This window comes from Larus michahellis, chromosome 6 (genome assembly GCF_964199755.1).
Source record: "Larus michahellis chromosome 6, bLarMic1.1, whole genome shotgun sequence".
Classification (NCBI taxonomy): domain Eukaryota; kingdom Metazoa; phylum Chordata; class Aves; order Charadriiformes; family Laridae; genus Larus; species Larus michahellis.
The window spans coordinates 70,978,038-70,990,415 of record NC_133901.1 but is presented as its reverse complement, the minus strand read 5'-3'; the positions used below and the strand labels follow the sequence as shown (position 1 = coordinate 70,990,415).

The 12,378-nt window shown below is 38.1% G+C and overlaps 1 protein-coding gene across 2 annotated transcripts in view; it reads right to left on the bottom strand.

The window, feature by feature from the left end:
• Positions 1–12,378, bottom strand: part of DOCK1 (dedicator of cytokinesis 1) — a 324,129-nt gene that overhangs the window by 31,744 nt on the left and 280,007 nt on the right. For both annotated transcript variants that reach the window (XM_074593014.1, XM_074593017.1), the window contains exons 41-46: positions 11,496–11,637; positions 11,217–11,295; positions 10,848–10,932; positions 9,175–9,261; positions 5,478–5,654; positions 4,560–4,643 (exon numbers count right to left, since the gene is read on the bottom strand). In XM_074593014.1, coding sequence (XP_074449115.1) covers positions 4,560–4,643; positions 5,478–5,654; positions 9,175–9,261; positions 10,848–10,932; positions 11,217–11,295; positions 11,496–11,637 — 654 coding nt within the window. The remainder of the gene's footprint in view (positions 1–4,559; positions 4,644–5,477; positions 5,655–9,174; positions 9,262–10,847; positions 10,933–11,216; positions 11,296–11,495; positions 11,638–12,378) is intronic.

Sequence of the window (12,378 nt, the reverse complement as noted above, 5' to 3'; positions counted from 1 at the left end):
TCAGTCCTTTCCCAGCTTCAGGAGCATAAAACCTTGAAGGAGAAAACACTTGTATGCTTTCTTTAATAAATGCTATTTCTAAAACTGCAAATGAGCTACATCCTTGGATGCATATATATTGCAGAGCAATATTTATTAATAAAACATATAGTTTTATATACTATACATTTCTCCTTAAGAATTATTATATTTTCTTTGGGACGAAAAACAGAAGGGGGAAAAAAATTAATTAATTCTCTTTTTGTAACTGAAAAAAATCATTAATCTTCAAGGCTTCTATCACAAAATATCCATGCCAACACAGGCCTATATAATTAGTTCATAGTGCGGAGGTGTAGCTGACCTTTTAAAATGTTTTAAGAGAGACATTTTCATTCCCACAGCTATCCAGACATACCATTAAGAGTTTTCTACCTCCACCTTAGGAAAAATATTTCCCCTTCCAGGTCCGTTTCAGCCCACACAGTGCTCTGATTCTAACTTAGATATTCTCTGCAGCAATCAAGTTAAGAGGCTTCTTCTTAATAATTTGTAATTAAATCATAATACTGATTAAAACCAGATTTTTCTAATAAGACTGAGCAGCAATCAGAAGGAGCAGCTTTATTAGTAAGAAGAAGAATAAATACACATGAATTACAGATGAACAAACTCAAGAAATCTTTTCAAGCTGATTCTCTGTGATTTTGGCACTATTTAAAAGAATACCGTTTCTTCTCCTAAAAGACTACAAAGAGAAGTAAGAAGAGTGACAAAATTTTTTACTGTAGCAACTTCTATTTATAGCCATATGGATTTGTACTCTACAAAAATTAGACATTAAAATCAGAAAATTTCCCTGTTCCATGTAAGTAAATGATTTTCCAAATTTTCATAATTATCAGGCCACACTGTGACTCTCTTATTTTGCAGGGATTAAGTGGTCAGTTGGCTCGTTTATTTAAAAGAACCTGCTGACTTTTTAAATGGATTATTTCCAAAAAAATCAAATTACCAAGGTGAAGTACACGTGGGGTCTGAAACTTCAGACGGTGATAATTTTTACAAGCAGAAAATGCACTAATGAGCCCATCCTAGGGAGCAGCCATCTCCAATTTAGAAAATCAAGCAATTTGAAGTAAACGACGTTTTTTGTAGGGAAACGTCCCAGTCAAGAAAAAAAATGTAGGTGTTTCCTTCTGTGTCACAGATTGAAGGTGCTGAGGAGGGTTTCACTGTTGGCATACACCAGAGGCACACACCAGGTGGATACAGCCACCCGTGGAGAGCTTCTGGCACTTGGAGAAGTGAAGTAATAGGAGAGTTGCTGCCGAAGTGAATGGCGGTTGGGTTGGAGAAGGTGAGCACCTAAAGGCTGGTGACCTCCTGGTACAGCAACTGTTGAGTCAAGAGATCAGGGCATGGGCAAGAGGAAGCACCAACTATAAGGGAATGAGAGAAGACCAGAAACCACAGAAGAAGGAGGAAAGGCTTGTTACTCCTTAACAGAACCTGAATTTAATAAACTTCTCACGGCTTTGCTACAGAACTTCTGTGAGATTTCTGAGTCAGGATGTTTGATCTCCCTGTTCAAGATCACTTAATCCTTGAAACATCTATCAAGTACAGAAAGTACCTTTGGATTGTTTTACTATTTCTGCTTCACCTTCTTCTACTAACTTCAAAATTCTTCCTACGTCTCCTTTCCAGACACTGATGCAGGGAAATCTGGTGACAAGGGACATCCAATTTTACACATGTATTTTAAACCTTTGTAGAATGCAGAAACAGAGGCAGAATTTTGCCACGTTCATGCCACTGACAATTCATGTGGCTTTGGAGCAACGGGTGGGTTTGCTTATGGCTTTATTTCAAAAGACCTCAGAGGCCACCCTCGCCTTTGGAGCGGTGAATGAAAAAGTAATGGTAACGTAAGTAGCTGAACTAGAAACAAATGAGCTGAACGAGAAAGAAAACCAGCCCCAGACAGCACTTATTCCATAACTCTTTGTCAATTTTAAAATTTTGAAGTGGAACTTTTAAAAAGTTCCAGGTTTGTTTTGTTTTGTTTTTTTTCAAAAAGAGGGTGCTTTTTTTTTTTTTTTTAAAGATCTTGATCTGCTTGGCTGAAAAGAATGAAAAAGCTGCATACATTTGAATTATTCAAATTAATAGAAAATCCTAAGTCTTAAAAGAAAATCTTTCATAATAATCGTATCATAAAATATGATCATAAAACCTTGGTTTTGTATGCTACAATTCTTTCAGCTGTGTAGGAGCAGCACGGGATTTTTATGTGACATACTAGTTTTGCTATGCTGTAAATACACTCGCTAAATGCAGAGTGATTAATGTCATCAATCATTCGTTTCATTACCATCATTTCAATCAATCATTTCATTATCTTCATGTTAAAATAAAAGATCAGCTTGAAATGATGTAGCTGCATGGAAACATATTTTTCTAAGTCAAAAAAGCACGAAGATGGGCAAAAGCGGACATTGCTTTATTAATGATATTTACCTGAAAGAGTAATAGACAGAAAAAAACACGTGTAATTAAAGTTCATAGAAATTATAAAGGGACAATGTTCCGAAGCGCATGAATTCCAAAGCACAGCAGAGACCAAGGTAAGGTAAAGGGATAGAAAAAAAATAAATTTCACTAGTCAGCTGAAGATATGATTGTCAGGCTACTATTTCATGTATCCAGATTGATTGATACAGCATAAAGAAAATCTCCGTGTGATCACAAAACTCCAAGCCCCATATTATTGAAAAATGAAAACTCATTTTTGCTTTCAATCACCGTCCCGCCGGTGATGGATTGAGAGCCCTGCCTCCCTTCGGGAAGCTTCCGTGACAATTCCCTCTCCTGCCACCAGCAGAGCTCCAGCACCAGCTCCCGCCCCGCTCCCATCTACCTCTGCTCCCAAAACTGCAATAATTTGAGAGGAAGTTTAAAGTCTTAGGATACACTAAACATGTATCAAACATCTAAGGCAATTTAAAAGCACTGATTTCCACCATGAAATGGCCAGACCTTTTAGTGAAAAGAATTTTCAGACATAAAAAATACTTTTTCTCTATTTTTCTGGTTTCTTGGTACTACAATACTGTTTCTTGGTCTTGGTACTACAATACTGATGGGAAATTACATACCTACAAATAATTAAAATACAAGGTGATTAACTGCCATAGATATTTTCAAATAGTAATATTATTTTAACATACATATGTCACCAAAGTGAATCTTTGCTGAGGAAAAATGTGTTTGTAATTCATTTGAAGTATCACTATCAGAGGCAAAGACAGAGAGCTGACGCGGAGTTAGTCTTCTGGGATCAAATTATTTTCCTCTATAAAACTTAAAGCTCCTAAAATCTAATCTTCTGTAAAAGCTCACAATAAATAAATAAATAAATAAATACTTTTTTTTTTTCCCCAGACCAAAAGAGTTTTTAGTCAGTGATAGTTTTACGGTCTTCAGAGGAATTTTTTTTTTATTATTATTTCTTGAATTCTGTGTCTTTGGTTCCACTACCTCTAAGATTGAAACTTACAGAAATGTAAATTATTCCCTTTATTATAAAGACAAAATTGAATATAAAAAGACAATTATGCACTTTCTTCTTCTGTGGGAAAAACATTTCCAATCATATTGATATTTTTTTAGTTATCATAAAATTATCTTGAGACGACTGGAAAATGGCCAGTCTGTGCTATGAAACAAATTTGGAATTGTTTCTTGTTAGCCCCGAAATATATTCTTTGGTTCCTGTAAACACAGTTCTCATGCAAAAAGAGGGTTCCTGCTTTGTCCCAGCACAGGGCTGGGAACCTGTGTTCCGTTCCCAGTTCAGGAAATACTGCCCCTGTCATCTTACATTTACATGATTTCTGCTCTAATATTTCACCATAAAAATACCGGTAATTTCAGCTGCTTTATGGATCAACGGTTTTGTACCGTGTTAAGTTCTACTGCAAACGATGCACAGGTTTCACAGTGATGAATTTACTAAATATTTTGCGTGCAAGTTAATTTTTGCAACTCTCACATTTAATATTCCGTGCTAAAAGGTACTATAAGGATATGCAGAAAGTCTAATAAATGGAAAATGTGGTTTGAAGAAGTGAATATGTGAAGAAATACTGTCCCGGTGAATGCAAGCAGGAGGAAGAGTTCAGGGTTAAGCATTTCATCTTACCGTCTGAGAAGAATTTCTGAAATCAGCCTTGGAAAATTAAAATGCAAAAGCAAGTTGCCAATAATACTAACCAACATTATTACAAAATATTTTCTCATTTGATATAGATGGGATATTTTCTCTGTATTATGGTTACCAAAAAAAAAAAAAAAAGAAAGAAGAGGTTGATCATGTTTGTTCCTTGTGGGTTTACCAAATGACAAATGATATCAGATTTGAAAAGATGAACTTTAGCTCAAGTTCCAAGACAGTTTTAAATGGCAAAGAAGTGTACACAGGGTGAATAGTTTAATGTCTGAATTTTCTCAAAAGTGACACCAAACTGTCTTTGTACGGCAGTTGGCCCCAACCAGCCCGACTTAAATTTTTTTACCTGCCAAGCGATCAGATCCTTTAGTTTTTCAATCTTGTCATGATCTTCTGGATGCTCGTGCATATATTTTTCAGTAAAAAAAGCCTAGTCAAGAGAGAGAAATGAACGCTTATTTCAGAAAATGAATCAACAACTACCATGGATGAATTACCTACAGCAAAGATCAATGAATCAACGCAGAAGTTCTGCAAAACAGCAGTAATAGCTACAAATACAAATGAAAATCTAGGAAAGATATATTGAATTTAACAATGTTTTAAATTTAAGACATCAATCTTTTGTAAGTGGGGGGATGAGCACATCGTGATCAAGCCCCAATCTCACGGGCAACCCTGCAGAAGACTTGGCACATCTTGGAAACGTCTTTTTAGCAGCGCCTGGGACACCAGAAATTTTGGTAGGTGAAATGGGTGAGAGTTACATCAATGGATGGATACAGCGACATGTCAGTCACCATGTATCGTCTCCATTTATGTTACGAAATACATGTTGCTTGTGTATGTTAGCTTACTATGATTAATATCCATAACATAAATAACAGACAGTGTTTACGGTTCCCCTATAATGTTAATATCCCGTATAAATTTAAAAGCTACTGTAAATGCGCAGTTAAGATTATTTAGATGATTTGCAACTGTCTGGGATCTCGGAAGTCTCTACCATTTGATGAAGCCTTTAAAAACTCAGGCGTTTGAAAGCAAAGGTGGGAATTGCAATTGGTTGCTTTGACCACTGAAGTTCACCCAGAAATTCCTGCTTCAGCTCCAATGGCCAAGCACACGCTGGGAATGCCACCAATCTCTGTGTCTACCTCTCGTCAGCAATTGTCCACCACGTCCCTACAGAAGTCCTCTTGCTGCTAAATATATCAACTCTTACTTCAAATGCAGAAAGCCCAAAATGTAATTTTGACGTTACCTTCTCATAGTTTGCGAACCCTCCCATGACTGCAGGATCCACAATGCCGTTAAGTAGCATCGAGAGAGGGTTAATGGGTAGATTTGGATCATTTAAATGCTGCTGAACCATGTTATTGATCTTATCGTTTGTTAGCTGCATGGTTTCTATCGCATTTTCCAGTGGACTAATTTCAACCTAAAATAAAAACAAAAGGAGGTTTTAATCAAGGGGCAGAGTCCTTGTCCACCAAACCACCACGATTAGAAACATTTCAGGAATTTCAGAACAGGAGATATTTTAACCAAGATTCAACAGAAAGGGTGGTGTCAGGCACTTAAATAATCGGTATCTATATATTGTGGTAACTGACATGATAATCAATTATCAGTAGAGAAAGTTAAATGTGTTTCGCTGCTGCAGGACGGATTACATCTCAGCACAGCGGCACAACATTTAGAAGGCTCTGACAGGCATCACGTGAGGTTTTGGGAGGATTATGGAGAACATCAGAGATTACACGTCGGTGAGTTTTAGCAGTACAAAGAAGATCCAGCTTAATGTAACAATAAGAAAGAAATGATAACTTAATGTGGATTTTCCGATGGAAAAAGTAATCCTAAGCAGCTCAAAAATCAAGATATTTTTGCAGTGGTTATTTTGGTGTTACTTCCAAGGAAATGGAGTTTAATATGTTGCAGAGATGACTTCTAAGTTATCTGCTGTGCTTTTTCCCACAAGGTCACATTTTCTTCCTCTGAACGTTGATAACTGAAGGAAGACATTTTCTTTCTCACATAGCCTGGACTTCAGTGAAGAGAGCTCCTCAGATGCCTTCATGGGATGAAGTAGCTCTTATACTGTGCTTTGTTTTAATTGACTCATCTCCGACTATTATTTATGACCAGATACTGTGTCTTTCAGAATGGCAGTTACTCACATTAAAGACACAGTATTACAGTATTTAAAGTATTGCTAAAATGCGTACATTTAGTGAATGGGCTAAAAATTACTAGCTTTCAGCAACCCAGAGCATAGATGGTCCTCACTGGAAGACATAGCCTACTTACATTAAAAAAAATGATGTGGTAGGAATAGAAAAGGAAGGTTAATTGAGGCCTGTGAGGAAAATGCAAGTGTATATTTGATTACGGACTGATTTGCATAACTGCTACATAAACAAAGAAGCACTTCTACCTGGCCATCAGTTGCTTCCCATGTTTCTGAGAACCACTTATAATCAAATCTCTTCAGTTGCTACTCTTACATTTGCCACCTGATTACATCAAGGATGTTTTAATTAGCATTTTAAAAAGCGTGCCTGGTGAATTATTCTGGGAAGCAGGTAAGGAGGCCGGTGTTTGCGCCGCGGCCGTGGAGCGGCCCCGGCACAGACGGACGGACGACGTCTGTCCTTCAGAGCCCAATCTGCTCCCAGGGAAACTGGGACTGGCAAAGTGAGGCCACATTCAACATCTGATTCGGCAGGAACTGTTGCAAACATCCTACGCTAAATTTAGGATACTGTCATTTGTATTAATGGGCTTATAACGATGCAATAATTTGTTGATGAACCATTGCTTTTAAAGCTCTTGAGTATCTACAGAAATTAGCACTCATTGAGCTGACAGACATCTTTTTTGACTTTTCTGTATCAGCAATCATGGCTTTCTTTCTCATTCTCCTCTCTTTTACTACTCTTATAATCCTCCCTCTAATTTTTTTAGAAGCAGATGGAGAATTGCCGTTCCCATCCTACTACTACAAAGTCTGCTTTGAATCTTATTGAAAGCTATTTATTAAAAATATCTCTACTTGTAAATTATGAGCCTTGCTCCAAGTAGCTTGCTAACTCTGGACGCTACGCGGTCTATTCAGGGCAAACAGAAATGATGTACTCCCGCTACGTTTGCAACACTAAAAAATTACACATCAAACCAAAACAGAGATTAGCGTTTGTACTTTTTAAAACCAAGTGCAATTAAAAATCCAGTTTCTAATTCACTAGTTGGCCTCAGCAATTGTTTGCCCTACAACTACTTGTGTCCAGCTAAAACAAATCAGGTACCGAATAATGAATGTGCACAACATATTCCTTGCAGATAACGAACAGATTGAAAAGGTTTAGGTAAAAGTGCTCAGAAGGAATTTAAAAAGCAAACAGATTTAAGGAAATTATGCGTGTTCCTGTGGGTTACGTAACATAATACACCACATTTATTAAATTACTCATTTCTCTCTCAGCACTGAGTTGATATCATCTCACCTCTTCCTTTAAAGATATTCTAGTGCCATCAATAAAACATGGGATGTGCAGAGCTACTTTAATTCATCGCGTTTAGTAAAACATCAATAATATCTGTATCCATAATCAAAATTTAGCATTACAGGGATGTAAACCTCATGATCGCGCTTCCAGCATTTTAGCTGACAGGAATCTTGAAGAAAGTCAATACCAATTTTGTAGTAACGATGGCAGAGCTAGGTCAAAAGTTACCCGGTGCCGTCTTCCCACATATTATTAAGTTCCATTCTGGTATCGTTTTTCAGCTACGTGACTAATATAATCCTATAAGCTTACAAAAAGCTTATGAAAGCACTCTCCCAGGATTTACGCACCTTTCGATGACAAGCACGGCGTTAAAGGTGCGTGTATACAAATTGCCTGCATAAAGCAGCCTGTCAGGCTGTGCTCTTAACTCGTGAGGAAAAGAGACTTTCATCAGATTCGCCAGCTTTTATAAACACCACTTTTTGCAATCATGAAGATAAATACAATCTTCTCTATCAGGATTATATTGAAAATAAAAAATTCATTAAAAATTCAATGTGCTTTATTCAGCTGCCTGTTACTGTCAGACATCACATTCATATTCTGTTACTATAGATACCATAGTAATTTTCTGCATTACTTCTGTTCATCTAAATACAACTGTCCAACATAACCTCAATGGAGCAATGAAAAAGGTTTTAATTAATCATATGCAAATTGTTCTTTTCCTTTAAAAATAAGCCTCACAAGAGAGATTTAAAAACCGCAGTAACAATGTTTTTATTGCTACTTAAAAATTACAGCTGCGTAAGAATAATTTAATCTTAAAGGCGTTTAATGGATATGTCTTATCTAAACAGTCTAAATGGCAGAACAGAGAAATGCGTAATTTGGAGTTACTCTGGGAGGTTGCTAGGGTATATTTTAGCAAACTATGGAGAAGAAACAAAAACAACCTTTAATCACAAATGATAAGTACAGAAGAGATGCGGACGCACACAATGCATTCCATTTATATTTATATTTTGAATCAATTACATTCAAAACACCAAAATCCTCTTATCCAAAATTCAACCTGATGTGGCAGGGTTCCCCTACACCACCTCGGGGCCCTCTTCATTGTAGGCTGGTGCCACAGGCTGCAATGGCTGACCTCCTGAAAGCCAGAAATACTTTATAAAAGTACTTCAAGCACTTGATCGGCCCTTGCCCTAAAGGCCTGGAAGAGTCAGCCCGCGTTTCCCTCTCTCAGGGGTGGAAAAGCGTTCTGTGAGTCACCCTCAGTCAATAATCAGCATTCCCAGCAAGCACGTTCCCTCGTCTGAGGATGCCATTGATTGCTTGGTCACAGAACTGACACAGTGTCATACAGAAATATAAACGCTCCCTGGCTGTAGAAGAGCCCCGGTCTTTTCTGCAATCCCAATAAAGCCAAATTGATCTTACCATGAAAACCGATTTGACTTCAAACCACCTCAGAATCCCCGGTAATTTATACGCTGTCACATAGATGGTTCTCTCAATCCACATATTCTGCAAATATAAGATAAACATCCCGTTATCAGATTGATAGCTTTTATCTTAAGCAAAGCCTTCGAACATTAGCATGAGGAAAAGGAACCGCAGACGTTACGAAGCCGGGGGAGATTTTAAACGGTATCTGCTTGGGGAGATGATGGAGTGGCGCAGATTTCAATGTGCTACGTGATTTAGTAGAGAGCAGCTGCTCCCGTAGCGAAGGAGAACACCATGCGAAAGATCCACCGATTTTACCGGACTGTTGTTTTTCCCATGAGAGCTTTTAAGGACCATCCTCCACAAAACCACAACATCTTGCTCTAGGGAAAACTTTTCCTGTGGGAGAGTGGAGGCGCCAAGGGACGGGTTCCTGGGGAGGTGGTTCCACCCACTTCCTCAGAGGTGTCAAGACCCGCGGGGAGAAAGCCCCCAGCAGCTGGGTCTGAGCCCACAGCTGGCCCTGCCGGGGACAGGGTTGGACCCGAGCCCTCCCAAGGTCCTATCCTGACCTGCAGCTCCCGATCTGCATTCGTGATCCTGCGATTTCACCTGAGCTGTGAACAGCAATGGCTTCGTTGTACCATCTCCTCACGGGTTTGAATTTAAGGATACGTGATTTAACATCTCTGCCTTCACACCTGTGCGGTGGTTCCTAACCAATGCCAAAACCCTCTTGATCTCATTTTGTTTATTCCATCCTCCGTTAACAGAGGAAGAGCTGTCAAAGTGATGTAGATATACCTGCATTTTTTTACCTATACTCAAAACATATTGGAAACTGTAGCTCTCTCTAGCACTTTTTTTTTTTAGAAAAAGAGGGTTTCCTGCCTCCTCAGCTGAACCCACGTAGATGAGCAAATCAGCAATTTTTGATATAACAGTCACCGCGAGAAGCCAAAGGCACTGAAGGAGTCTCTGAATGAATACCCACTCTTAGCCGTGGGAAAACAGATACTCACTATTTATTGGCACATTGATTAATTAGAGCCTGCTACTACATGGAAACCCAACTTCTTCACTCAAGAAATGATGCATTAATTTATTACTTTAATTACTACCACTACTTTACTACTAACTGCACCCACTAGAACCCCTGTGAACAAAATGGTGTCTATAAAAAAAAAAAAAGGGAATCAACTTGATGTAACCTGTTGTAAACGCTTTGATGAATACAAGCTGTGCTCAAAGGGAGTTTTATTGACCATTACATGAAACATATGGTTTAGTAAAAAAAAAAAAAAAAAAAAAAAAGGTAAAAAACACGGTACTGCTGCAAAAAGATTTTTAAGATGCCTGACTAGAATCTTCGTGACAAGACAGGTATTGCCAAGAGACATCTATCTTTTCAGGTATAACTATTTCAAACTTCTTTCTCAAAGAAGTTGTTTTTTAACAAAATAAATACAACTTTGTGCATTTTTTCTACTGGTATAAACCAGAACATGGTAGATTGGTTTAACTGAATTTCTATGAAAAATAATCACATTTAAACTTAAGATTTATTTTTCAACAACCAAAACATAATGATTCAGATTCTCAAAATGAAGGGGAATAAAGAAGCAAACCCTAAAAGTACTCTATTTTCTTTTTTTTTGTTTTACCGCAAATTCGTTGTCCGGGTTTTTCTCTCCTTTACGAACAGGGCGTGAATACTCAAACCGTTGGACTTCATTCACCCTATAGAAACTGCAAAGAAGGAAAAGCACAATCAAAATCAAATACCATCTGTTTAGGAACTGCTGCTAAACTCTACAACTAGAAAAAAAGTTTACGCGTAAATATAAAATGCTTCTGGGATCCCTGTTTTCCAGTGGGCTGGATGGAATCTCTGCTAATACTAAGAATAGCCACGGAATGTCCTCCCAATTACTACCCTCTTTGGCTGTGTAGAGATTTGTTATACAACAACAGGAACTAGTTTACACGTTGTAAAGGAGACTGATAAAATTGCAAAAGCACCCCAAACTCACCTCACGATTTGTTCTGACACTGGCCTGTGAAATTTAGACGGTAAATCCAGTTTTGGCTTTACAGTAAAGCACTGAATATCTGAATTCAGGGGTTAAGAACTGAAAAGCGAATTTCAATCACGCAGAACAGGCAGCTCAAAGGGAACGCGAAGGAAGGACAGAACAACAAAATTCACGTATTACACCCATAAAGGCAGAAGTGCAACAGCCTCCTGCTCGTGTTGGCCATAAATCCTCAACCTGTGCAGCTGCAGGAGCCGCTCTGCAACCGAAGGATACACTGGCCCGAGGAGTTTTTAATGTCATCGCCCGGTGGAGACGTTGTTTTCATCTTTTCTGCGTTTGGAAACTGAGTCAATAACCTTGCTTCAAAGTCTTCCCGGCGTTCATACTCCTTTCCTCGATAAATGAAGACTTTGTTCTGGAAACAAATAGGGAGGTGAAAACCTAATACCCGCACCCTCAGTAACAAACTGGGATCTCGGAAGTGTTGACTCCAATGCCGTTAAAGTGAGAAATTTTACATTCTTCACACTATGATATAATCAATAGTTTACAAATATTTCAAGCCAATTCAATAAAGCCCAAATGGATTTCCTTATCTCCCATTCAGTACTGAGATCGTTAAGTATGCGCTTACCCGTAGGCGTATCTATCAACCACACTAAATTCAACGGGATCCAAATACATGATTTCAAGGATCTATAAAATAGGTGCCCACTGAAAATGTATTAAGAAAAATTATGTCCTATATCAAATCCAAGATCTCTCTCTATAATTCCTCTCATCCACCTTCCACCGCTAATGGTGGAATGGATGTAAATAAATAGAATTAGGCTTTTGATACGCAAACATTCATTAAAAGGCACTGATGGGCGCAAGCAAGAGTAGCAGAGAAAAGCACAAAGAGAAAACGATGCCCATTTTAGGAGGAAGGACCAAAACCACGGACTCTTTCAGAAAGACTGATACTCCCTAGACTTCATATTAGGCTATTAGTTTTTTGCCGTTGTACAGTTGTCTGCACAAAGCATAACTTTTAAATGAAGTATATTGTATTTCTCAGGATTGATTTCTTTTAACGATTAAGAAAATGAAGATACATTTTATACAGCCCATCTGTATACTGAACAAGCACATCAAATTCTAAAGAAAATTGTAA